Below are 25,587 nucleotides of genomic sequence, written 5' to 3' on the forward strand. Positions count from 1 at the left end.
GCCCTGTAAGGTGAATTGCTTGTGCTTGGGGAATTTCGACAGCGGTATACTTATAAGTGTTGACAGCAGTTTCTATGTTATCTATGTTTTGTCCCTCAAGGTTAACATCGCCCCCTCCCCCCCCAACCTCAGCCACCACTCACCACACCAATATTATCACGAACAACACCATTACTGTCATCACCACCACCACCCCCACCACCACCATCACTATCACTACCACCACTGTAACCCCTACACCGCCACCACTGTCTCTACCACCACCACCATCACCACCACCTCCACCACCACTATCACCAACACTACCACCACCATCACCCCCCCACCCCCCACCACCATAACCCCCACCCCCACCACCACCACCATCACCACCACCTTCACCACCACCCCCACCACCACCATAACCATCACTACCACCTCTGTAACCCCTACACCCCCACCACTGTCTCTACCGCCACCACCATCACCACTGCTACCTTCACTATCACCGCCACCACCTTCCCCACCCCCATCACCACCACCACCATTACCGCCGTCCCACATAACGCCTGGCGCCGCGGTGAGCTGTCGCCGCGTTGCCCAACACCGCCTCGCCCGCGCGCCGACCGGTTCATCAGCTTTAATTGTGACGCTGAAAAAAGTAGTAGTGATAAAAAACCGTAATTGACCACCGAGCTAAGAGAGTGTCGTACCAGGGAAGAAACGACTGACCCCATGACGAAAGGGCCCATTAGGTAAGCGTCCATCCGCTCCACAACGCACTTATTTGCTCACAACGAACGTAATTGGCATTTAAATAGCAGTTGTGCACGCCGCTCCCCATCCTCCGTCCCTTGTCAGCCACTAATCACCACCACACAGAGCAAAGACATTAGGCTACCACGTATCGATACTCGCCCCTACACTCCCGCCGCCGCCAGGATAGCCCTCCCTCTCCTGGCTCAGTGCCTCTCGCGCTGCAAACCACATCGCTAGTTTGCGCTTCCCTCTCCCTCACCCTCACTTTCAGTCCTGACACCTCTCTCTCTTTCCCTCACCTCTGTCCTTGGGGCGTCTCTCTCTTTCTCTTTCACATTCACCCTCATCCTTACCAGCCACCAGCGGCCTCGTGTGCTCTTCGTGTCGGCGTAACATTCAGTGCGCCCTTCGCCTTTGGTTGCCGTCCTTGGTGTCACTGGCACCTCATGATCTTGACGAGACTGGCACCTATTGGACTTTAGTTGGACAGTTCTTAGGTGCCATCAGTGCATCTGTCAACTGGAAACCTGAAATTAAAAGTTCTGTCACTGTTCGCAGTTGTCATTTTGCCGCTACAACAACCGATTCCGAGAACTTCCGTCACTGCAGGCACCGATAAGTCACTGCGAGGACCGTGAGCCTTCTCAGTGCTCCTGGAACATAATAACGAGCTGCATCACTACAACTCCTCGTACTCAAGTGCCTCGAACCATTGACTCGCGTGCCCAAGATGTCCAGCAGCCAGACTCAGGCGAGGGCGGTGACGGTGGTGCGGGTGGCGGTGATAACAGCGGCGGCGGCGGTCACTTGCCTGTCCTCCGCGGCGGTGGCTGAGAGCTTGATCTCAACTCTGCCTCTGCCCTCCGATGGTGACTGGGATCATTGGCGCTGTTGTGACATATATTATTATTATTATTATTATTATTATTATTATTATTATTATTATTATTATTATTATTATTATTATTATTATTATTATTATTATTATTATTATTATTATTATTATTATTATTATTATTATTATTATTATTATTATTATTATTATTATTATTATTATTATTATTATTATTATTATTATTATTATTATTATTATTATTATTATTATTATTATTATTATCATTATCATCATTATTATTATTGATATCATTATAAACGCTACCCTCATCAGTATTAATGACACTTTATACTTACAGCAATCTCTATCCAGTGTGTGAAACTAATATTTTAAATAATCACGTAGTTTCATGGAGATCATTATTGTGATTCGGTTTTTACAATATTTTTTCTTTTTAATTTTCTGTATTTATGAAAACCATTTCTCTTCCCATATAATGCGTCGGACTCTGCAGCCCGACGAATTACTATTTTTAGTTTGCATAATCAGCGGCAAATCTATTCTTCTTTTGTTTGAATTAGTTCCATTGACATTATTTTATTTCAAAAGATAATAATGATGTTTTTCGCAGCACAGTGATATTTTATTCTTTGAGACGATCGCAGCGTTTTAGAGAGACATTAGCAATAAATCGTAAAGCTTAGAGCAAATGCTCCATAGCCGCTTCATCATTTATTTAAAGTAGCAGTTGCCCGAGCCATTAACGGGCGCTTTGCATGTTCCAATACTGTCAGCGGTGCATCCACGCAGTGCAGAGAAACCTGGACCAAGTGACCATCGTGTATCAGTTAGCCTACTACTATTACCCCTCCTGCTACTACTACTACTACTACTACTACTACTGCTACTACTACTACTCCTACTACTGCAACAGCTACTATTGCACTTACTACTACTACTACTACTACTACTACTACTACTACTACCACCACTTCTACTACTACTATTATTAATAGTAATAATATTAATGATAATAATAGTGATAATAATAATAATAATAATAATAATAATAATAATAATAATAATAATAATAATAATAATAATAATAATAATAATAATAATAATAATGATAGTAATAATAATAATATTAATAATAATAATAATAATGATAATAATAATAATAATAATGATAATATCAAAAGTAATAATAATAATGGTAATAATGATATTCTTTTTCTTCTTCATTTCTTCTTCATTTTCTTCTTCTTTTTCTTTTATTCTTTTACTTTTTTTTCGTTTTCCTTTTCCTTTTCTTTCTTTTTCCTTTTCTTTTCTTTTCTTCTTCTTCTTCTTCTTCTTCTTCTTCTTCTTCTTCTTCTTCTTCTTCTTCTAATTAATATCATAATTATTATTATTATTATTATTATTATTATTATTATTATTATTATTATTATTATTATTATTATTATTATTATTATTATTATTATTATTATTATTATTATTATTATTATTATTATTATTATTATTATTATTATTATTATTATTATTAAAAAATATAATGGTAATATAGTTATGCCACTGTTATGTAATGGAGGCCTGGCAGCAAGGCGCTACTAATGAAGGAGTAGCGGGCCGTGGTGTGTCGGGAGGCAGTGAGTAAACATGCGGGGCTGAGGTTACCAATTAGACAGAGAGGCTGGCAGCGGGCCACGGCGGCTGAGTCAGGCGGGCCGCGTCACGTGTTCATTATTTTCATTATTGTTCTTTCTCGTTATTTCTGTTATTATGTGTCATTATTATTATTATTATTACTATTATTATTATTATTATCATCATTATTATTATTGTTATCAGTAGTAGTTGTAGTAGTAGTAGTAGTAGTAGTAGTAGTAGTGGGATCGGTAGTGGTAGCAAAAATAGTGTCAAGGAAAGCAGTAACACCATCACTATCATCATCATTACCTAACATTTTTACTGTGCTCTCTCACTCACGACGGTCCAAATCTTCAAGAGGCCATGCACAACTCATTCACGGGTATGGATCGGTCACGGAAATAGCCGATGATTCTCAAGCCACACTCTACAGGCACAGTATAGTCTTGCTGGCCTCGTTCGACTCGCGCACGCAGGGTGGTAAAACAAGCGTGAAAGATGAATGTCCTGGCTGATGTGGCGACGAGTGGAGCACCTGAGGTTGACGGGTTGTATACCCCTGATTATTTATATACTCTCCTTAAGGGAACACCGGAGTGGGGCGTGTGTGTGTGTGTGTGTGTGTGTGTGTGTGAGAGAGAGAGAGAGAGAGAGAGAGAGAGAGAGAGAGAGAGAGAGAGAGAGAGAGAGAGAGAGAGAGAGAGAGAGAGAGAGAGAGAGAGAGAGAGAGAGAGAGAGAGAGAGAGAGAGAGAGAGAGAGAGAGAAAGAGGCAGATAGGTTATTACACATAGCGAATATTTGTTTTCATGCCCATGTTGCTGATGATAAAAAACAAGAACGTTCTAAGTAATTTTCAAAGGAACAATAAAGTTTTATGTGTCTGGTTACTCTGGTATGCTAACACACACACACACACACACACACACACACACACACACACACACACACACACACACACACACACACACACACACACACACACACACACACACACACACACACACACATAAAACAATCTACGCATCTTCCCTCACCTCTTCATTATGAGTAGTGTCATTAGTAACTTTTATTTGACGTGTTTTGCGACATCTTATATCTTCTTTGAAACGTGAAAGCAATACATAATTCAAGATGGCATGCACGCTTGTCTCAGGCTATGGATCGAGACGTGTGTGTTTGTGTGTGTGTGTGTGTGTGTGTGTGTGTGTGTGTGTGTGTGTGTGTGGGTGGGTGGGTGGGGGTGGGGTGGTGGTGGTAGGAGGCGTATATAGCTTCTTTTCTGTGAATACGGGAGTGAGGCGTGTTCTGGCGATGATTCTCGAGGGGATGTTGTATATCTTGTGGGTAGAGTAAATCCGTGAATCCTGCTGAGAAAGGTGGTGGTGAATGATGACTCACTCAGACGCGCCCCCGCCGTATGCCCACCTTGGCTGATTGATTGAAAAACAGTTCGTTCATTTATAAAACTCCACAGACCAATATTTTCAGACGAGACGCGTGATGTGCCTAAAGTTTCAACAAGTGCGTCTCAGGAACACGTTCAATAACCATTTCTCGCCACAGATTGATGTAATTGTCGAACACTTGTTACCTGTTCCAATCAGTGATAATGTCGGCAATTACGTCTCATAGTGAGTGAAGAATTACTGCGCCTCACCGCCGATAGAAGCGTTTATTTGTGTAGTGGTGGTGGTGGTGGTGGGAGGACGAATAAAAAGGACAAAACGATGATTTTCATATTTGCTTTTTGCAATAGATACTCGTACCGTCCTTTGCTAGTACGAAAATTGTATTACTGTAATGATTTGGCTAGAGAGAATTGTTTCACCTTCCTGTGTTTATGTAGTACTGACATTATTATTATTATTTTTTTTTTACGTCTACGCCTATAGCGCCGGTAGGCTTGCTTAAGGGGCCTGGATGGTGTTCGGCCCTAGCCCGTCATGGCGCAGGCAAGTGTTTATAGTGGCGCCATCTTCTTTTTGCTCATGCTGCCCCCCGGAACTCCTTCTTGATTCACTTGGACGGTTTCCTCTAGAGTCCGGGTTGATGGGTGGTCTTCAGGACAGCATGTGGGTAGTTTTAAGCCACTCGGCGGTGACTGAAAAATCCGAGGTGGTAGCGTGGGGATTCGAACCCGCGTCATCCATCACGTGGTGAATGTGGGCCCAGCACGCTACCACTCAGCCACCGCCACAGTAATCTCGGTCGTCTAACATTTTCCTACTTATTCCTGCATTTCTAAGACCAGGAGGACGCAGGTTCGCGACCCCGCCTGTCGGTACAATTAGTCATCGCCGAGTGGCCTTCGTATATGATGTCCTAAGGACCACTTATCAATCCGGACTCTGGATTCTCTCTAAAAGAGGATCAAAGAAGAGCTCCGGCGGGCAGCATGAGCCAAGGAAAATGGCGCTATATAAACACTTGCCAGCGCTAGGCCCCTTGTTACCAAAGGCGTCATTACGTTCCACCAAGCGTCTAATGTTCAAGTCTCTTCAGCTCAGGGCAGGATGGGAAAGCGACGAGAGGCTCATAATTGCCTCGTGGCATAGGCAAGATCTAAAGCGAATGAACTCTACAAATCTAGGGCACAGGCTTTGACAACGCAGCACACTCCACTCAAATTCTAGTTCTTAATGTCGTCATAACCGTCATCTTCACCATCATAATCATTCTCCTCACACCCTCCCTCTCCCTTCCCCTCCCCAGGCGTGCAGGTGGAGGAGCTGGTGTTCCCGTTGGGGGTGAAGGGCGGGGCCGTGTTGGCGGGCGAGGCAGCAGGAGGCGATTCAGCAATGCAGCAGCCCCTCAGCTTTTGCCTGTGGGTGAAGGCTGCTCTCAGCACCGCCACTGCTAGGATTTTGTCCTACTTTTACAAGGATCTCGTCATCTTCGTTGCTCGTATGTAGGGCGGGATGTGTGGAGATGAAAGTATTGCACTGATGAAAGGCTGAGCTGGTCTGCATCAGTCTATAAATCAGTAATCGTGTCCCTTCCCTCCCAGGCTCGGGCGCCATGATCTCCGTCAGGACAAAGACACGACAGATGGACATACACGAATGGACGCTCTCGCCCCGCACGTGGCACCAGCTGTGTCTTCTGCGATCCCCGGAAAACCATGTCATATTGCTGCTTGAAGGACGCGCCTATGAGGGAAAGCCCTACCCTGCCAATGATTCCAAAGTAGAATATCGTTTTGACAGAAACCAGAAAGCCATCGCTGCCTTAGCGAAAAACGCTGCAGATGTCAGCGGCAAAAACTTCACCAACATTCCCTTGATCGTCCTCGGGTCGCTCGTGTCACGGTTTGATTCTCCTGTCGGGCGCTTGGCCGACTTGAGGGTGTATACGAGGCTTCTCTCGGAGGCTGAAATGGCAGCCATGAGGAAGTGTAGCATCAGGTCACCGAAAGGCAGCAAGCTGGAGGTAGTGTACACGACGGAGGCTGCAGTGCTCCGTTCGGTCCCCATGCAGTCTTTGTGCAGCGCCAACAGGATGCACGTGGTAACCTACACAGTGTATGCGAAGCATACAGAAACGAAGGCCCTCTGCAACAAGATCGGAGGCGAGTTGCCCGCTCCACAAAACTTCGACGACCTCATGAAAATTGCTGACATACTTCCAGAATACAGCAAGAAAACGGAAATGTACTTCTGGCTTAGTAACACTACTAACAGGGAGGCGCTGGGCATGAGTCAAGAGTGGTGTGTCGCACAGGACCTGCGTCATGGCGGCAGCCTGCCCATGAGCGTGCCTTGCAGCTCGTGGGCGCGGGACTTCGTCTGTTTTATTGCATACGGCAAGTCGGTGCACCTGCTGCACTCTAACCAAGATGTTGAGATGTTCTTTAGTGACGTGGGAGAGAACTACCTCCTAGTGAGTGACCTGGGCTACTCCCTTACTGCCGAAAACGATTCTTTCGTCATACGCAACCTGGTAGGCGGCCGGCTTGGGCAGCGCGAGGGGCAACAGGTCACGGACATCATTGGCCTTAGAGAGTGGGTCATCGCTGGGGACGTCAGATACAGCATCACCCTCAGCACCTGCCAGGAGGACGAGTTTACCTGCAGCAATGGGGACTGCCTTGCCTTGAAGCGCCGCTGCGATAAATTCCCTGACTGTTCCGACGGCTCCGACGAGGACAACTGCCGGTACCTCCAGCCCCCGCCAGCCAACTACCGTTCCTTCTTGCCGCCCTCCGACAACACGGCCGTCACCCTCACCGTCAACATCACCGACATCCACGACATCAACGTGAGTACACTATAGTCTGTTTATATGTTAAACAATAATGGACCCAGAACTAATCCTTCTGGGACGACACTATAGTCTGTTCAGAGCATGAAGTCGGTTCAAGGTGTGGCAGATTCCTGAATTCCCATGAGTGCGGCGATGCCAGCTCGACCGCCGATTATCGGATTAGCACCGTCTCCCTACCTACCCACCCACAACCCACCTGTTTATCTCTCTCTCTCCCTCTCTCTCCCTCTCTACCCGGGGGAGGGACCTAAGGGGACACGCCGACCACCACGACCACCACCACTTCCACCACCACCGCCACCACCAAAACGTGCAACATGGGAAAAAATCGCTGCCACATGTCATAGAATTTATACAAATCGTTGTTATAATCCTAAGCATCGACACTCATTGTACTATGTAACTTCCTTTACTATATACAGAATATATAAAATATCACTTTCAAATAGCACATGAGATGAGATGAGGAAATAAGAGAGAGACGCATGTACGAAGGTTGATTTGGCAGAATGGCTAGAGGTAAACGACGATACCAGCTCCACCCTGAACCGACTTCATGCTCTGAACAGACTATGCAGCCTAGTACACCCTCCCTTCTGCTCCCCGTTTGAACAATTGCGTCATTATTTTGACTATTTTATATTTTCATCACAGTTTCTCTTGTATATTTGCTCAGTCGTTCCGTGTCGTTTATTCTGTATAAGTTTCAAATTATGGGCTAGAGCCAAGAATATGGTAATGATGTTCCGTTAATTCACTCACCACGTAGCCACAACACATGAGGTCACGAACAAACTGAACTAACTAATCAACATTTCGGGCTAGTCTGTCAACGGGTATCTGAGAAACCTGGTGAAGGTAAACTGTGGTAGCCCCGATGTCCCACCACAGGCTCAAGGGGCAATGCGACGGAGATGAGTAACGAGGCCACGCGTAGCTATAGCGTTTGTCCCCAACTTTACCTTTACCCTTACATAATGATTATAAGTTTTCGGTTGGCAACGTCTCTCCCTGACACCTGAACGCTTCGTAAACAACGTGTCAGTGACAAATAAAATCACGATTATTCCTTAATTTAATTGACACTTTTTTTTTTTTTGTCTCCTTTGGCGTTTCTTTTTAAATCATTAATACTTTCTAGGATGCGCAACGACCAGCCTGTCAGCTGTGCAAAGTTGTCGAAATTTGTTCCAAGTTGTACAAATAAGGAACGTAAGCCTAATAAGTACATCTTCCATTTCCTTTTACTACATTTTTTCAATTTGTTTTCTCTTCGTTTCGTCACACTCCAGCATTACCCTCTCCGCTTCTCATTTCTTCTCATTTATTCTATCTTTTCATATCATATACCATTTCCCTCCTACTACCGCCCGCCTCCCTCCCTCACTCCCACATCTCCGTTCCAGATGAGGGAGAGTCAGCTGGGCATCTCGGTACAGGTGGAGCTGGGCTGGATGGACCCGCGCCTCACCTTCACCGACATGGCGAGCAAGACGAGGCTCGACGAAGCCCTCGACCTAATCTGGAAGCCGACCATCGTGTTCGTCGGGGCCAAGTACGAGGATAACGTCAACCTGCAGCAAGGCGTCAACATCATGAGGTTGCTCTTCGCCGAGTCGTCCACCATGGGCGTCCCGGCGGTCGTCAACAGTTCAAGGGGTGAGACGCTTTACAGGTGCATAGGAACCAGGGTTATCAAATTATCGTATTCAGCCACTCAGCACGTCGTATTTTCCGGTTTCTGACTCACAGCTTTCGCAAACAAACGCCAATAAGTAATGCTTTTAACGATAACTTTAACTGGAATCTCGTTATCTGTGTGGGTAGGAAAGTTTTGGGCCCTGGAACTGATAAATGCGATGTTTTGAGTACGATAATTTGGCAACGCTGATAGGAACACGGGGAGTCTACAGGAGCAACGTTGCCAGATTGTTGTACTCTGCCCCTTATGTCTGCCGATTTCCGACCCCAAAACCGCCTCTTCGACCCCAATAACTGCCTTCATATATAGTTATCGTTAAAATGGTTGATTATTGGTGTTTTTGGCAATAGCTATGGCTCAGAAACCGGTAAATATGAGGCTCTGAGTACGACAATCTGACAACGGTGTGCAAGAGGTCAGTCTGCCTACCCACAGTATCTCCTGTAGGCTATCAGTGATTTTTATCTAACCTCTAAGTTGTTTAGCGTGTTCGCACTCATCACATTACTGCTCGGTCTGTTCCCTTCGTTCATCATTCATTTCTTGCTATTTTCTATTAAATCTGAATGCATTTAATCTAACCAATTACTACAAGGGAGAACGTCAGATGCTGGAGCAGCGGGTAGTGTTTCAGGAACTTAGATATTGTTTTTTGCTGGTCATAGCTTCAGCAGGCTCTCTTGTTGGGCCTGATGGACGGCTTAGATTCCACGAGTTCATCTGCCTTGAACAGTACTGAACGATGGTTGCCGGGGTCAGTGTGTGGTTAGTGTTTGTGTCATGTTACCAGATGATTATGTTAGTGTTGTTCAGTGGCCGAAGACGAGCACATTGTATTTCTTACGTAGGATAAATGGATCGCTGAGTGGGATGAACCTCAAGAAGCGGATTAATAGATCACAATATAAAACAATTTACAAAAGATTTAAACAGACTCAAATAAATCCATCATCTTAAACATTAACCGTATAGCGAGCCACAAGAGTCGCCTACGAAAGTCAAACACACCATTCACCTTAACGTAGAAATAACGCATTGACCAGATTGCCACAGTTGACACTTTCTTATGTACTGCCAAGTGTCCCCCACCCCCCCCTCCGAGGCCAGCCCTGACGAGCCCTGTGCAAACCTCCACTGTTTGGTTTTACTTACATTCCGAGACGAGGCTTCTAGGATTCTAGGATTCTAGGATTAAAGATGAGCTCCGGGGGGCAGCATGAGCCAATGCAGGATGGCGCCAATATAAACACTTGCCTGCGCCACAACGGGCTGGGCCATACCATCAGGCCCCTCCAAAAACAAGCCTACAGGCGCCACAGGCGAAGATGTAAAAAACAAAAGAATCAATAAGTCTGGACAAGTTCTAACACTATTCAGCTATATTTTCTAACCTGACGCAATGGATTAATGAAGGTTAAAAATGCCTTCCCCGATTTCCTCCTCCTCCTCCTCCTCCTCCTGCTTCTCCTCCTCCTCCTCCTCTGAACACTTTTCTTCTCCTTCAGCCCTCAAGCAGGAGGGTGACCAGGTGCGTCTCATCCTCGAACTGTTCCTGGACCTGAGCGTCGCGTGCTCCTACGACCTGCTGCTGTACCCGTTCGACGTGCAGGAGTGTGGCCTCACCCTCCAGCTGGCCTCCGAGCTGACGGGCGACACCCACTGGGACCCTCTCGACCTACACACCAACCACGACCTGCCCCAACCGGCCCTCTACGGCGCCTCTTCCGTCAGACTGGTGCGCCTCTCCAAGACGGAGGTGAGAAAGCCGTCTGCTATGTTAGATGTTACGCAGGAAAACAGGTCACAATGACACTGTGGCTGAATTGTTAAATGTAGCTATGTTAGTGCCGTTAGTGAGTGTTCTAAGCGCGAATTGGTTCACGGATAGAGAATACCAGAGTGGCAGTGCGTGGTTCAAGGTTGGGTCATTTTTCAATTGGAGGATAAGCGGGGTGTTGGAGGCGACGAGACGTAAGTCATTATTATCCAGACGAACAAATGCACGACTACTGAGGTGGATGAGGGGAGGGAGCGGGAGAAAAGGAGGTGGCTGATGGATGACAGGATGTTGCTTAGCCCCTTGGATGCGGATTTCCTACAAGAAGACATCACCAAGCTACAGGAGTGGAACAAAAAGTGGCTGCTCCAATTTAGTGAAGAAAAATGTGAGGTCATGCATCTTCGGAGGGGAAATCCAGCATACCAATACCACATGGGAAACACCACTACCCACCCCAGAGGCACAGAAGGACCTGGGAGCATATTTTACCAGGCTACCAGTGAAGGCGAAATCCGTGCCAATAGCAGCGGACGAGTTAGTTGACGGAGAGAACGGTGAAAGGCAAAGCTTATCTTCTTGGGATGAGTTACAGTGGCGTGAGTGGACGGATGGATAAGCAACACGCGATACGAAAACAGGAGCTGACTGACAGGAAAAGATTGGAGTAAAGATAATGAAAACAGGTCGTGATGTACCCAAATTGGCTGTCAGGTGTTAAGGGGATATTACACTGGGCAAATTTTCCGTGGATCTTCAGTCAAACCACGATTTCCGCTAGCGTGGTTCTCATTTGTTTCTTGTTATTGCTGCTGCTGAAGATGATGAGTAATAACGTCGTCCTTCCTCTCCTCCCTCAGGTGGTCCTCAGGTTCCTGCTGGAGCGGTGGTTCGGGTCGTACATGCTCACCTCGTACCTGCCGTGTCTCATCCTGCTAGTGATCGGCACGGCCACGCAGCTGTACCCCGTGACGGCTGTGTCAGACCGCGTGATGGTGACGCTTTCCTGCCTCATCGTGCTCGCTTCGCTGCTGGCACAGGTAGGGCATGTTTTTATTTTAATGGTATCAGGGATCCTATTTTTCTAAATCCTTTCATTTTTTTTTTCTTTTTTACATCGTGGCCTACTGCGCTGGTAGGCTTCTTCCCGGTGGATCCTGATGGTCGGTCCAAGGCTTCTTCCCGGTGGGGCCTGATGGTATGCCCCGCCCGTTCTGGCGCAGGCGAGTGTTTATAGTGGCGCCATCTTGCATTGGCTCATGCTGCCCTCCCGGAGCTCATCTTTAATCCTAGAATCTAGAGTCCGGGTTGATAGGTGGTCTTCTGGACAGCATGTGGGTAGTTTTAAGACACTCGGCGGCGGCTGAAAAATCCCAGCTTGGTGGCACCGGGCGGGGATTGAACTCGCGTCGTCCTGAACGCGGCGCCGTCACGCTATCCATTCAGCCACCGCATCCTACAATGAAAACAGACGAAAACTCCAGATAATTGTCGAATTAGTTTCAAAGGCGTCTTGATACTCTTTCATTGAGAGTTTGTGAGCATAGGAAAGAGGAAATACAACAGAGCTTACCGGTAGAATAGATGAAAGAATGAAAATACTGGGTAACTCCAACATTAGGAAGTTTTACAGCATAAGGATGAACTTTGAGGGCTGGAGGGCGCCTAAGTTAATTGATGACAAAAAAAGCTCTGTCCAACTAACTTTTACAATGGCTTAAAACTTTGTGATAAACAGACAGTAACAACGAAAGTCCGCTCGCTTTCACTTCTAAAAACAGTGACTCCTGCCACGCCTGTTTTATCAATGAACATTTTTTTTCAAGTCCCGAGGTGAATTTGGCTGCTTATATTAAAGTTATGTGAAGGAACCTGGTAATGCTAATGATCTTAATAGAGAGATGGGAAGGTGACTTAGTTATGGCGTGTTGTGAACTACATGCAGAGGACAAACAAAGAGGGAATGGCATACTGGGAAAACGACCTATCTATCGTAGGGTAAGTGCACAGGACAAGAAGACATCACCAAGCTACAGGAATGGAACAAAAAGTGGCTGCTACAGTTCAATGAGGAAAATGTAAAGTCCCTGTACCTGGGAGAGGATATCCAGCATACCAATACCACATGGGAAACACTCCACTTGAGCCTTTATGTTACCAGGCTACCAGTGAAAGCCGAATCCGTGCCAATCGCAGCGGACGGGTTAACGGCGGAAGAGATCATATACTACATGATACCAGGGCTGGCTGGACGGGGCGGGCAGTGGCAGGGTTCGCACAGTGTCTTCCTTGCTGTGTGAATGTTTGCAAGTTTACATCGGGGGGCACGAGGGTCAGCCACCAGGAGGAACACACACACACACACACACACACACACACACACACACACACACACACACACACACACACACACAGCTACTACTCACCACCACCACCACTGCTTCATGACCGCCAACCCAGCCTGCCCCCACTACAGCTGCAGATCTTCATTATTATCCTAAGTTTTGCGCTTTGTCCTCTGCTCTCTTCATTTGTCTTTTTTTTCTTCTTTTCATTGTTTGTTCTCAGTTTCCTTTTCTAACTGTCTTTCATTTGTTTGTCTGCGTTTATGTTTTATTTTATTTATTTGCTGAGCTATTTTTTAGGATTCTTGTTTAATTTGTTGTTTTTTTCTTATGTTCGCAGCTGAGTGTAGGTAAAGCTGCTCGTGGCGTTGGTATGCATACTCGTCCTATTGGCCCTTGAGCCTGTGGTGGGTGAAAGCCATTTATTATTCAATGAAATGTGTATATGTTTGCCATTTCTCACTGGCTATCGTAATATTCTCGCTACGTTATACAAACAATATATTACTCTTTTTAATAACCTTTATAAAGGGGCTATTACACTGGGCAAATTTTCCGTGGATCTTCAGTCAAACCACGATTTCCGCTAGCGTGGTTCTCATTTGTTTCTTGTTATTGCTGCTGATGAAGATGATGAGTAACACCGCCGTCCTTCAGTGAAATCTACCGTGGCTTTGGAAGATCGTGGACACGTCAGAAAACCACGGAAATATGAGAACCACGCCAGCGGAAATCGTGGTTTGACAGAAGATCCACGGAAAATTTGCCCAGTGTAATAGCCCCTTAATTTAATCATAACGTGTGGCCATTACATCTATTTATCTATGTACCTCTCCATCGATCTCTATGCCCTGCCGTGCCCCAGCTCTCCCTCTCCTTCCGCAGGCCAGCGCCTCGTTGCCGGGGTCCGCCAGCTCCAAGGCCATCGAAGTGTGGTTCTTTTATACCATTGCCCGCATGTTCCTCGTGTCGATGGTGCACACGGCTGTCTACCGCTCCGACCCCACGGTGCGTGCAGGGTGTGGGAGGCGTGCAGTACAGGGGATGGGTACGGAGTTATTGTAGTGAGGGCTGTTAGGTGCTGACAGGGCGCAGGCGTGGGATGCAGGGGATAACGGGGAGTTTGTTGTAGTGATTAGTTAAAGGTGTGCAGTGTGTGTGAGGGGGGGGGGGGGGGGCTGTTGCTTGCTAATTTGTGGCACAGAGCGCAAGTGTGTGGTGCTGGGATGGGGTAAGTTATGGCACAGGGCGCAAGTGTGTGGTTCCTGGGATGGGTAGCGGTAGAAATGGAGCTGAGTTTAAGGTCTGTGGTGCTGTGGTTGGGTGATTGGGGGAGGTTGGAGTACTGAGTGTGCGTGCCGAGGCTGGATGGTGAAGGATATTGTAGTGCTGAGTTCAAGGTATATGGTGGTAGGGTTGGGTGGAAAGGGGTGGTGGGTGCTGTGTTGAGTTTAAGGTCTGTGGTGCTGGGGTTGGGTGAATGGGTGTGCTGAGCAGTGCTATTACACTGGGCAAATTTTCCGTGGATCTTCAGTCAACCCACAATGTCCGCTAGCGTGGTTCTCATTTGTTTCTTGTTATTGCTGCTGCTGATGGTGAATAATATACCGTCGTCCTTCTTTGAAATCTATCGTAGGTTTGGAAGATCGTGGATACGTCAGAAAACCACGGAAATATGAGAACCACGCCAGCGGAAATCGTGGTTTGACTGAAGATCCACGGAAAATTTGCACAGTGTAATAGCCCCTTAAAGCGTGTCTGTCTGGTGTGTGGCTCAGGGGGTGAGCGAGATTATTGTGGTACAGGGCTATAGCAAAGTGTTACGGTTTGGTACAGCGAGTGATGGTGTATTTTAGAATGGGTAGGTGTCTTCCAAATACTAATGGGTGAGATGTAATGGTGTTGAGAGACAGAAGGCGCTGTGCACAGTGCGTATACGAGCTTAGGTGCGGCGCGGGAGGCGGGTACGGTACTTTTTGACATACGGAAGGCTTCTTTGCCTCTGGAAGTTAGAGATGGAGAAATTATCAGATGATTTCTTTTACAGTAAAGGAAGCAATTAAAGTGCAAAAACGCCACGCTGCACGCCGGTAGGACATGACATATTTAGCCAACTTCAAAAATTATTCCTGTTACATGTTTGGGAGAGACCTTATTTCCTCCCCCAGGCACCTGAGGCGGGGGTGATGAAGGTACAGACACCGCTGCTGCTGAAGGTGGTGTCGCCGGGCAGCGTGGCGCCGCGCATGAAGCCTCAGAGGCGGCCGCCGGAATACTCGCGCATCGAGAGGATCAACCACATCGGTCTCCTGGTGGGGCTGGCGTTCGATGTGGTCTTCATCCTCTCGTATTGTGCCTACGTCATCACCATCAGGAACCGCATCTTTCTGGCCTAGCAAGATTTATTTGCTTTAGGTGCGGGGGGAAGACTACCTGTAAAGAGACCCCAAAGAGTGTTTCATCGGGCCGTGGAGGTTTCTATGGGCTGTGTAGTGCAGGAAGTTTTCTTTGAGGCACAGGAGAGGTTACATGAAACTACCCGTAAAGAGCCCCCAAAAGAGTGTTGCATCGGGCCGTGGAGGCTTCTATGGGCTGTGTAGTGCTCAGGAAGTTTTCTTTGAGGCACAGGAGAGGTTACATGAAGCTGCATGGATATGAAGTAAAGTTTTCTGATTTGTATATAGCACAGCCAGGTCCCTATGACCGTGTAAACACCGAGGCACGCTCCCTTGCACCATATAGGGCCGAGGAGGCAGACACACAGTGCACCTCAAGGAAGATAGACGTTCATGTAGCCAAAGCTAGACACATATATAGACACTTAAGGAGACTCGGAACAACTATTTTAAGGGGCAGTTTGGACACCTTCGGCAGCTCCCTTGCAACACTTAAAGGTTTACGAGGCGGCGTTACTTATCACTTTGCCGTGCGAGGCTTTTTATGACTTAAATACTTAACTTGTGAGAACACCACTTACTTACAAGTAAGTGGCTGCACTTACACGCCCGGCTAATTGGAAGGCATAAAATTGTCTTGTAAACTTGAGCTGCAACAGAATATATAACAAGGATGCAATTTCCTAGTTTTTATTTTGTTTTAATTTGGCTTGGTTGTAGGTTTATGTTCCTCTACCACGTTCGTTTTGTCCTTAATAGCCACAGGAATATAATAGCAAATAAGATTTTCATATATTTTGCCAAAGTGCAGCTGTAAATATTTAGGATTATATTTTCCACCTTCTTAACTTTCACTGTGCCGTCATTGCCTTGTTTCTGGTGTTGGTGCAAATATAAGATAAATAGCCTCGGTATTTTTTTGTGTCAAATTCCGTTCCCCACACGAGGCATGCACATTTTCCTTCACCTGCGCTTTCTCTTGATTTTTGTTACTGAAGACAGATTTAAATACAAAATTAAGCCACGAAAACAAACTTTATAATTCTCCAACGAATGAGAGAGAGAGAGAGAGAGAGAGAGAGAGAGAGAGAGAGAGAGAGAGAGAGAGAGAGAGAGAGAGAGAGAGAGAGAGAGTATTAACAAAAAAGTAACATACACAGAAAACATTATTGGAACCGAGTTTTCGAAAGTGCCCTGTGTGAGCCGAACTCGACCTTTCACAGCCATAAGGAAGCGCCGAAGGAAACTGTTCACGTCACATTCATCGGGCTGATTATGTTCCTGCGTTTGTTTTTTCCTCATCATTATGATTGAATGGCGCTTTTATCATGGATGTCGATATTTTTTATATTTTTTTATATAATCTGACCTGTGTGTGTGTGTGTGTGTGTGTGTGTGTGTGTGTGTGTGTGTGTGTGTGTGTGTGTGTGTGTGTGCCGTCGGAGTAAAATATATCACCTTTACCAGAGAGAGAGAGAGAGAGAGAGAGAGAGAGAGAGTTCCAGCATTACAGCCAATCTTCGGATGCATCGGTGACGTAAAAGCCTTCTAAAATATAATAAGCCTAATTTACTCTACCTTACATACGACCCACAACATTTCTTGACCAGTTATCAAATTCACAATAATAAAGGATGCTTGGCGTATTAGGGAAGGTAGATCAGACAGCTTCATGCGGGGTAGGCAAGGGTTGGTGCGCCGCGGAGGCATCAGACAGTCCATCTTGTGCCGTGGGGGCGCGCGTGGGACCCAACCGGAGTGACAGATGTGGTGCGTGCGGGGCGTGAGCGGCTGACGGGAGGGGTTAGGGGACCGTGACCGGGGAGAGGAAGTGTTTGGAGCAAGACGGAGAAAACAAACAAACAAGCAAGCGGAAATACGTTAACGAGAGGAAGCGGCAAGAAGTGGGAGGCTGTGGTGTGCTCGGCCGAGACCTACACGCTGCCAGGTGGACGGAATGTAAGTTACTCTGATGTTTATTGGTTTTCCGTTTATTCCTTATCCTGGCTTGCAACGTAACTGTTTTATCATGCCTGCCTTACGCGACTGGTGTCTGGTCGGGAAGGAAATAATCCACAGTGAAGTGGTAGTCCGCCATTTGCATTCACTCTGACGTCACTGCTCCGATGAACCACCTCGAAGCACCGGTCGAGAGCGACTCTCTCTCTCTCTCTCTCTCTCTCTCTCTCTCTCTCTCTCTCTCTCGTACCAAAAAAGATGTTTCGGTAAAGATTCGTTTTAGTACCGTGCTAATACTTCACCAACCTTATGAAACATCATTAGCTCTTCATATGTCTTTTCTACAAACGTTCAACAATCATGGAAACGCTTTCAAAATCCAATTCAAAGACTTTATTGTTGAAAATAGGGGATAATATTCAGGAAAGCGTAGCCACCTTTGACGGCGGCCGCGGCGACGGTACAGCCGCCGCAGCCGCAAAATATCTCGCATAGGGTTTAGGGTGGAGGAGCATATTTAAACTCCTCCAATCGAACTTTACGACCTGCTGACGGGAGGGTTTCGACCCCCTCGACCCCCCTTCTAACCAGGGGGGCTGCGCCCCCCACTGGACCTCCCCCCCTCACAGGTATATGCGACATAATTTCTGCAAGGAGGTATTTCTCGCAACACCGGCTGCACCGCCGCCGCGCCCGCCGCCAGAGGAGGCTGCGCTTTCGTGAATCTATTATCCCCTAATTTCAACAATAAATAGTCCTTGAATTGGATTTTAAAAGCGTTTCCATGATTGTTGAACGTTTGTTGAAAATATATGTTTCATAAGGTAGGTAATGAACTACTGGCACGGTACTAAAACGAATATTTACCGAAACATCTTTTTTTTGTACGAGAGATTTACATAGATTTACATAGAAAATCAGACCACACAGACCCCATGGTCCAGACTTGGTGGTCTGTCCTTAAAAACTAGTAGATTTTTACAATCAGAAGAAAGAAAAAAACGTTGCATCTACTCTAGTTGATATTAAGGAAGGAAGTGAGTGTCGAGCTATTTTTTTTGCTGATCCAATCGTGTTACACTGGACCACTGATGATGGGAGCTTATTCCATTCTCGCACTACAACGAGAGAGAGAGAGAGAGAGAGAGAGAGAGAGAGAGAGAGATACCAGGAGTAAGGAAAGTCCTACGCGTGGGAAGGACTTCCAAACAAGTTAGTTAGCCATCCCGGATCTCAACCCTCCTCCTCCTCCTCCTCCTCCTCCTCCAACTCCCCTTTTCCCTTTCCTCTTTCATCGCCACTTCGTTATCATCCATCATCCATGCGACACTCGACGAAGAAGCTTTACAATCAGATCTAGATCGACTTGCACGTTGGGCCAATCAATAGCAAATGAAATTTAACGTTGACGAATGTAAAGTGTTGCACATCGGAAAAATTAACAATCGCGTTCGGTACGTAATCGTCGTAATGAATGGCCAACAACTTTCTGCAGTAAGTAAAGAAAAGGATCTTGGAATCACTATATCAAGCGATTTAAAGCCCGGTCAGCATTGTTCAGAGGTAGTTAAAACTGCGCACAAATTGGTTGGCTTCATCGGACGAGTCTTCAATAATAAATCGGAAAAAGTAATATTATAAAGTAATATTGGTTCGACCCCGTCTAGACCTGAGAGCCGGGGACACGTCCACTCACACACACGAACTCAAACGACTATTTTATTGATTTCGTCCTCTCTCTCTCTCTCTCTCTCTCTCTCTCTCTCTCTCTCTCTCTCTCTCTCTCTCTCTCTCTCTCTCTCTCTCTCTCTCTCTCTCTCTCTCTCTCTCTCTCTCTCTCTCTCTCTCTCTCTCTCTCTCTCTCTCTCTCTCTCTCTCTCTCTCTCTCTCTCTCTCTCTCTCGCAGTCCCTAATCAATGACACCTGTGCATATCAACATCAGGTGTGGGAGGCAGGTGACGACCCTCTGACTGGCGAAAGTAAACACCATCACCACCACCACCACCATTACCTACCCCGCCCCCTCTTCCCCTCTTGTCCCCTCCTTGTCCCCTTTTAGTCCCCCCATCACAGACCCCGTACCCAGGACCCGGTGGATGACTGGCCCGCCGCGTGGACAGGTGAGTGGAAGGTTAATGAGGCAGCGACCACACGTATCCAGGGGTACCGACGCTATCAGCAGGTGGAGGCTCGAGGAGTGGTGGGTCTCTCTCTCTCTCTCTCTCTCTCTCTCTCTCTCTCTCTCTCTCTCTCTCTCTCTCTCCCCCTACGATGCGAAGGATCCATTGCTAAATTTGAAGGCGTTGAGCGTAGGGTAGCAACAAACTTATCATGTTTTCCCTTGTGAACCGTCGCCTCCGAGTAAATTACACCTTTTCACCCTCAAATTAAAAGAAGTATGTATGTGTATGTGTGTGTGTGTGTGTGTGTGTGTGTGTGTGTCCTTCACGAGGTGACGTGAATCACTTGTTTGGACAAGAAGGAAAAGTGACGAGCGGAAAAAGTCTCGTGGTTTGAAGAGAGAGAGATAGGCGCTTATAAACAAATAAATAAACTGATAAAATAAATAAACAAACAAAGCAAAATCCTATTCTGGCAGAGCGGTTACAAAACGGGGGCAGAAAAACACACCCATGCATGCCAAGGACACACACACACACACACACACACACACACACACACACAGAGACCTTCCCATCTATTCTATACACACAAAAAAACATAACAACAACAAAAAAAAGAGAAAAGAAAACTAATGCAGAACACACACACACACACACACACACACACACACACACACACACACACACACACACACACACACTTCATTAAGCTATCCACACACAGACACACATGGCATACACACACGACTGCACTCAGCTCCCGTGTGTGTACATATGATATCACACCCTTACACGTACACAGAACATGCTGATAGTTTCTCTCTCTCTCTCTCTCTCTCTCTCTCTCTCTCTCTCTCTCTCTCTCTCTCTCTCTCTCTCTCTCTCTCTCTCTCTCTCTCTCTCTCTCTCTCTCTCTCTCTCTCTCTCTCTCTCTCGGTCATACGGGGTCAGGACAGGTGGCTCGTGGTCACTCCTAAATCACACCCTCTTACCTTTTGTAGCCTCGAGCGTGTTCATTTGCGTTTGTTTGCTCTCTCTCTCTCTCTCTCTCTCTCTCTCTCTCTCTCTCTCTCTCTCTCTCTCTCTCTCTCTCTCTCTCTCTCTCTCTCTCTCTCTCTCTCTCTCTCTCTCCTTATTCGTTTGTTTTCCTTTTCTTCCGTTACTTTGTCCTGTCTGAATATATTTTCGTTTTATATTTATTTTTTCTTGTTTTAGTTTTATTTTCGTCTCTGCGTTTTTTCGCCTATTTGGAGTGTCATTGTGTATTTTGTTTAGTTTTCTTTCTGTAATCTGCAGGTTTGATTTTCTTTTATATTTCTTGAACTTGATCCCTTTTATTGCATGCGGCTGCTGATAACACACACGCAAAACACAATTCATATGTCTGTGCCTTTGCTGAACTAGATGTGTCCCTTATCATGACATGCGCTTGTGGTGGAGTGTGTGTGTGTTGCGTTTGTGTTGCTTGTTTTTGCGCGGGTTCCCTTTTGACTTTTTTGTGGCTTGCTCGTTACTGCTTGTGTACATTACGAGCTGTATTGGTATTACTGGTTGTATTATTTGTTGTCCTTGCTTCGTGTAATACGTATGTTTTTGGTTATGTTATTAACTGACCGTGTGTGTGTAGCAATGCGAGTGTTTGTCAGTGTGCATTGGCGTTTTTATGTGTGTTTGTTTGTGTCTTTCAGTATTGCCCGATCATGTGCTGGACTTTGATTGAGCCTGACATGGGAAAGACTTAGTCCACTGCACCACGGGAACTTTTTTGTGTGTGTTTCAATTTCTATTTCTACATGACTGAGTAAGGCTCGTGTTGTCCTGAATTTTCAACCATTTGTTAGAAGTTTTAAAATTTGTGAATGCTGTTGACACGATTTCCTTTAGTGGTGTGTTCCACTGGTCACCAGCTGTATTTGGATTAGTGAATTTTCTTACATCGCCTATCATCCTTTTCTAAGAAATTTCTTGCTTGTTTTGATATTAATTTCCTATACGGCATTTATACATTCACATCAATCTTCTCTTTTCCTGTGACTTACTTATATATCATTATAATATCTCCTCTTTTCTCTTTTTCAGGGTTAGCAGAATCTGCTTTTCCACAACTTCTTCAAGAGTTAAGTGAGTCATATGTTTAGTGTGTGCAACTATTGCTGTCTTCACTCTTATTACTCGTCTTATGATTTTTTTTCCTATTCCTGTGCTACTGTGTCTGTGTTTAAGGGGTCGTAACTAAGGAGTGTTAGCGTTACTGTAGTTAAGTTTAGTTTAAGTTAGGCCAGAATGGATTGGGTCACAATAAGTTTGGTTAGGTTTGGTTAGACTGTCACATTAAGCCAGGCTAGGTTAGACCACTGATTAGGTTTTATAAGGTTAGAAGATAAAATACATCCTATTAGGCGAGGGTTGGTTAAATAAGTGCGGTTTGGTGTTATTACGTCTGTGATTAAGGAGGCGTTACTAATCAGCCACGTTACTGAGTGGTTATTAGGTAAGGGTAGAATATATTAGATTAGGCAAGGTTTGGTTATAATTATTAGGTCAGTGATGTATGGTGTTATTTCGTATGTATGCTGCAGGGCAGTGGTTCCCAAACCCACGGTCGCGACCCAAATGAGGGTCGCGAGAACGAGTGTTTCTGAGGGTCGCTGGAGGGTCTTGGAAAAAAGCTATAACTATCATACTATAAAGGATGATATTTTTAATCACAGTTAGGTGTAAGAGAGAGAGAGAGAGAGAGAGAGAGAGAGAGAGAGAGAGAGAGAGAGAGAGAGAGTGGCTGGCAGACATGTGGACAGTACAAACGAAAGAGTAAGAGAAAGACTTATTAGAGTGAGTGAGTGAGAGAGAGGAGGAAAAAGAGGAAGGAAGAGGGAGAGAGGAAATTAGACAAGCTACCACTGAAGGCGAAATCCGTGCCAATCGCAGCGGACGGGTTAAGGTCGCAACCAGAAAAGTTTGGGAAGCACTGCTGTAGGGCCAAGGAGGCGTTACTAATCTGCTAAGCCACTAATTAAATGCTGGAGGCTAGACTACGTTATAACAGGTGAGAGTAGAATAGATAAAGTTAGGTAGGCGAGGTCTGGTTACATCAGGTTAAAGGTTTTGTGTCTGTGATCAAGGAGGCGTTACCAATCAGCTTTACTTATTCCGTGCTGGCGACTAGACCACGGTAGGTTAGGTCAGGTTAGAATAGATCACATTAGGCAAGGTTTGGTTATAATAGGTGTTACTACGTCCGTGAGTAAGAAGGCGTTACTAATCAGCTGCGTTACTAATTGCGTGCAAGAGGCTACGTTGGATCAGGCAAAGCTAGAATATATTAGGTTAGGTAAAGCTAGAATAGATCACATTAGACTAGGCTTGTTGGTACAGTAGCTGGGCTCTGGTGTTATTGTAGCTATGTGGTTAGGGAGGCGTAAATAACGTTACTAATTGCATGCTGGCGGCTAGACGACGGTAGATTAGGTCAGGTTAGAATAGGTCACATTAGGTAAGGTTTGGTAATAATAGGTACAGTAAAGTTTGGTGCTCCTTCGTCTGTAAGTACGGAGGCGTTACCAATCAACTACGTTAATATTTGAGTGCAAGAGGCTACGCTACGTTAGACCAGATAAGGTTAGAAAAGATTAGATTAGAAGGCTAGCATGGGTCACATTAGGCAAGGTTTAGATATATTAGGTTAAGTGAGGGTTGCATTTATTTCGTCTGTGGTTCAGGACGCCTTACCAATCTGCTACGTCACTAATTCAATGCTGGTTCCAAGACTACGGTAGTTAAGTAAGGTTAGAAAATATGAGGTTAGGTAATGTTAAAATGGGTCACACTAGGCGATGTTTGGTTAGCCTATATTAGATTAACTGCACTTTGATGTTATTATGTCTATGATTGCGAAGATGTTACTAATCGGCTACGTTACTATTTGAGTGTTGGAGCGTAGACTACGGTAGATTAGGTAAGGTTATGATAGATTAGGTTAGGTGAAGTTACAAAAGGTCACACTAGGCGAGGTTTTGCTATATTGCAGGAACTGAGCTTTGGTGTTATTGCTTTTGTGATTAAATAGGTTCTAGAGGCTGCGCAACGTTAGATTAGGTAAGGTTATAATAGACTGGGTTAGGTAAAGTTAGAATGGGTCACACTAGGCGAGGTTAGGCTGTACTCCATGAACTGAGCTTCGGTGTTATAATGTGTGTGGTTAAAGAGGCGTTCCCGGTTTGCTAAGGTAATATTTGAGTTCTAGAGGCTGCGCTACGTTAGATTAGGTAAGGTTATAATAGACTGGGTTAGGTAAAGTCAGAATAGGTTTGGCTGTACTACATGAACTGAGCTTCGGTGTTATAATGTGTGTGGTTAAGGAGGCGTAACTAATCTGGTGTACGTTACTAATTGCGTGCCGGCGGCTGCGTCACTGCCCGGCCGAGTGTTGGCGCGCGGGCGTTACGCGATGGCCGGCACCTCTTGGCCTGACTTATAGGAGAAAGTGCACCGGGAGAGTGACCTTTCGCTGGGCCGTGGTCTCGGGACACACCCTCCCTGCCCTTAGCCGAGAGGGGCAGGGGGGCGAAGGGACGGAGGGCAGAGGGCAGAGGAGGAAGGAGAGTGAGCAGAGGAGAGGAGAAGGGCAGGGGGCAAGGAGAGGTGGAGGAAAGGATGACAAGAAACCAATAGCAAGGAGAAAAGAGGAAGAGAACGATGAAGATGGAGAGTTGGAGAAGGGAAGAAAGGAAGGAAAGAGGACATGTTGCAGTAGAAGAGAGAAAGAGGAGACGGGAATTGGAAGGAAAAGACAGCAAATGAAGGAAAGAAGGAGGGCATAACATAGGGAAGGAGAAAACAAGGAAAGAGAGAAAGGAAGGAAGAAAGAAGGAAGAGAAAGAGGAAGCAGGGGAGGTAAAGGAAGAATGAAGCAAGAAGGGAGGAGTGAAATGGAGGAGGAATGCAAGATGGAGAACTAGGTGATAGGGAGGGAAGGAAAGTAGCAAAGAAGGGAGGAAGGGGACAAGGGGAAAGGAAGAAAAGGAAGAAGAGATTGTGGAAAATGTGACTTGGAAGGAATGAAAGGTGAAGGAGAGGGAGAGAGAAGGAAAGGAGAGACCAAATAGGGGAGGAAGAACAGAGGGCAGGAATGGTAAAGGCGGAGGAGAATGAGAGGAGGAGGAGAAGGATGAGGAGGAGGAGGAGGAGGAGGAGGAGGAGGAGGAGGAGGAGGTTAGAAGGATAAAAAGAAATGCTGAAGAAGAAATGGAAAAAAAAGATGACATACATAATGAGAGAGAGAGAGAGAGAGAGAGAGAGAGAGAGAGAGAGAGAGAGAGAGAGAGAGAGAGAGAGAGAGAGAGAGAGAGAGAGAGAGAGTCATCAAACCAGGATAGCAGTGACAACAAAAAGCAGGCGAGTGAAAGTGAAGTGGGAAGGCACAGAAAGGAGGAATTAGGAGGAAAGGAATGCGTGATGAAAGTGAGAAAAGAGAGAAAGGGGAACAGAATAAGCGAGGAATAAAGAAAAAGGGAAGAAGGAGAGACAAGGAACAGAAAAAAAAACAAATAAGGAAAAAGTGAACTAAAGAAGTGAAATCGTGAGAGAGAGAGAGAGAGAGAGAGAGAGAGAGAGAGAGAGAGAGAGAGAGAGAGAGAGAGAGAGAGAGAGAGAGAGAGAGAGAGAGAGAGAGTCGGGGAAGTTGTAAGCAGTTAGATAAGTAGACAGTTACTTAATCTTGAGCAGGTGTTAAGCAGAGAGAGAGAGAGAGAGAGAGAGAGAGAGAGAGAGAGAGAGAGAGAGAGAGAGAGAGAGAG

The 25,587-nt window shown here is 45.9% G+C and overlaps 1 protein-coding gene and 1 long non-coding RNA gene across 2 annotated transcripts in view; both read left to right on the forward strand.

Moving 5' to 3' along the window:
• The first annotated feature begins 653 nt into the window (after window positions 1-653).
• On the forward strand, window positions 654-16,744 carry LOC126982520 (uncharacterized). The gene is made up of 8 exons (XM_050834642.1): window positions 654-1,607; window positions 5,940-6,131; window positions 6,235-7,484; window positions 8,897-9,149; window positions 10,698-10,948; window positions 11,830-12,009; window positions 14,200-14,322; window positions 15,483-16,744. The coding sequence occupies exons 1-8, from the start codon at window positions 1,469-1,471 to the stop codon at window positions 15,708-15,710; spliced, it is 2,616 nt and encodes an 871-aa protein (XP_050690599.1). The 5' UTR covers window positions 654-1,468; the 3' UTR covers window positions 15,711-16,744.
• Window positions 16,745-17,480: 736 nt separating this feature from the next.
• Window positions 17,481-25,587, forward strand: part of LOC126982439 (uncharacterized) — a 13,189-nt gene continuing 5,082 nt past the window's right edge. Inside the window, exons 1-2 of the long non-coding RNA XR_007735177.1 lie at window positions 17,481-17,669; window positions 21,872-21,913. This is a non-coding gene — a long non-coding RNA (uncharacterized LOC126982439). The remainder of the gene's footprint in view (window positions 17,670-21,871; window positions 21,914-25,587) is intronic.

This window comes from Eriocheir sinensis, chromosome 51, assembly GCF_024679095.1.
Source record: "Eriocheir sinensis breed Jianghai 21 chromosome 51, ASM2467909v1, whole genome shotgun sequence".
Lineage (NCBI taxonomy): Eukaryota > Metazoa > Arthropoda > Malacostraca > Decapoda > Varunidae > Eriocheir > Eriocheir sinensis.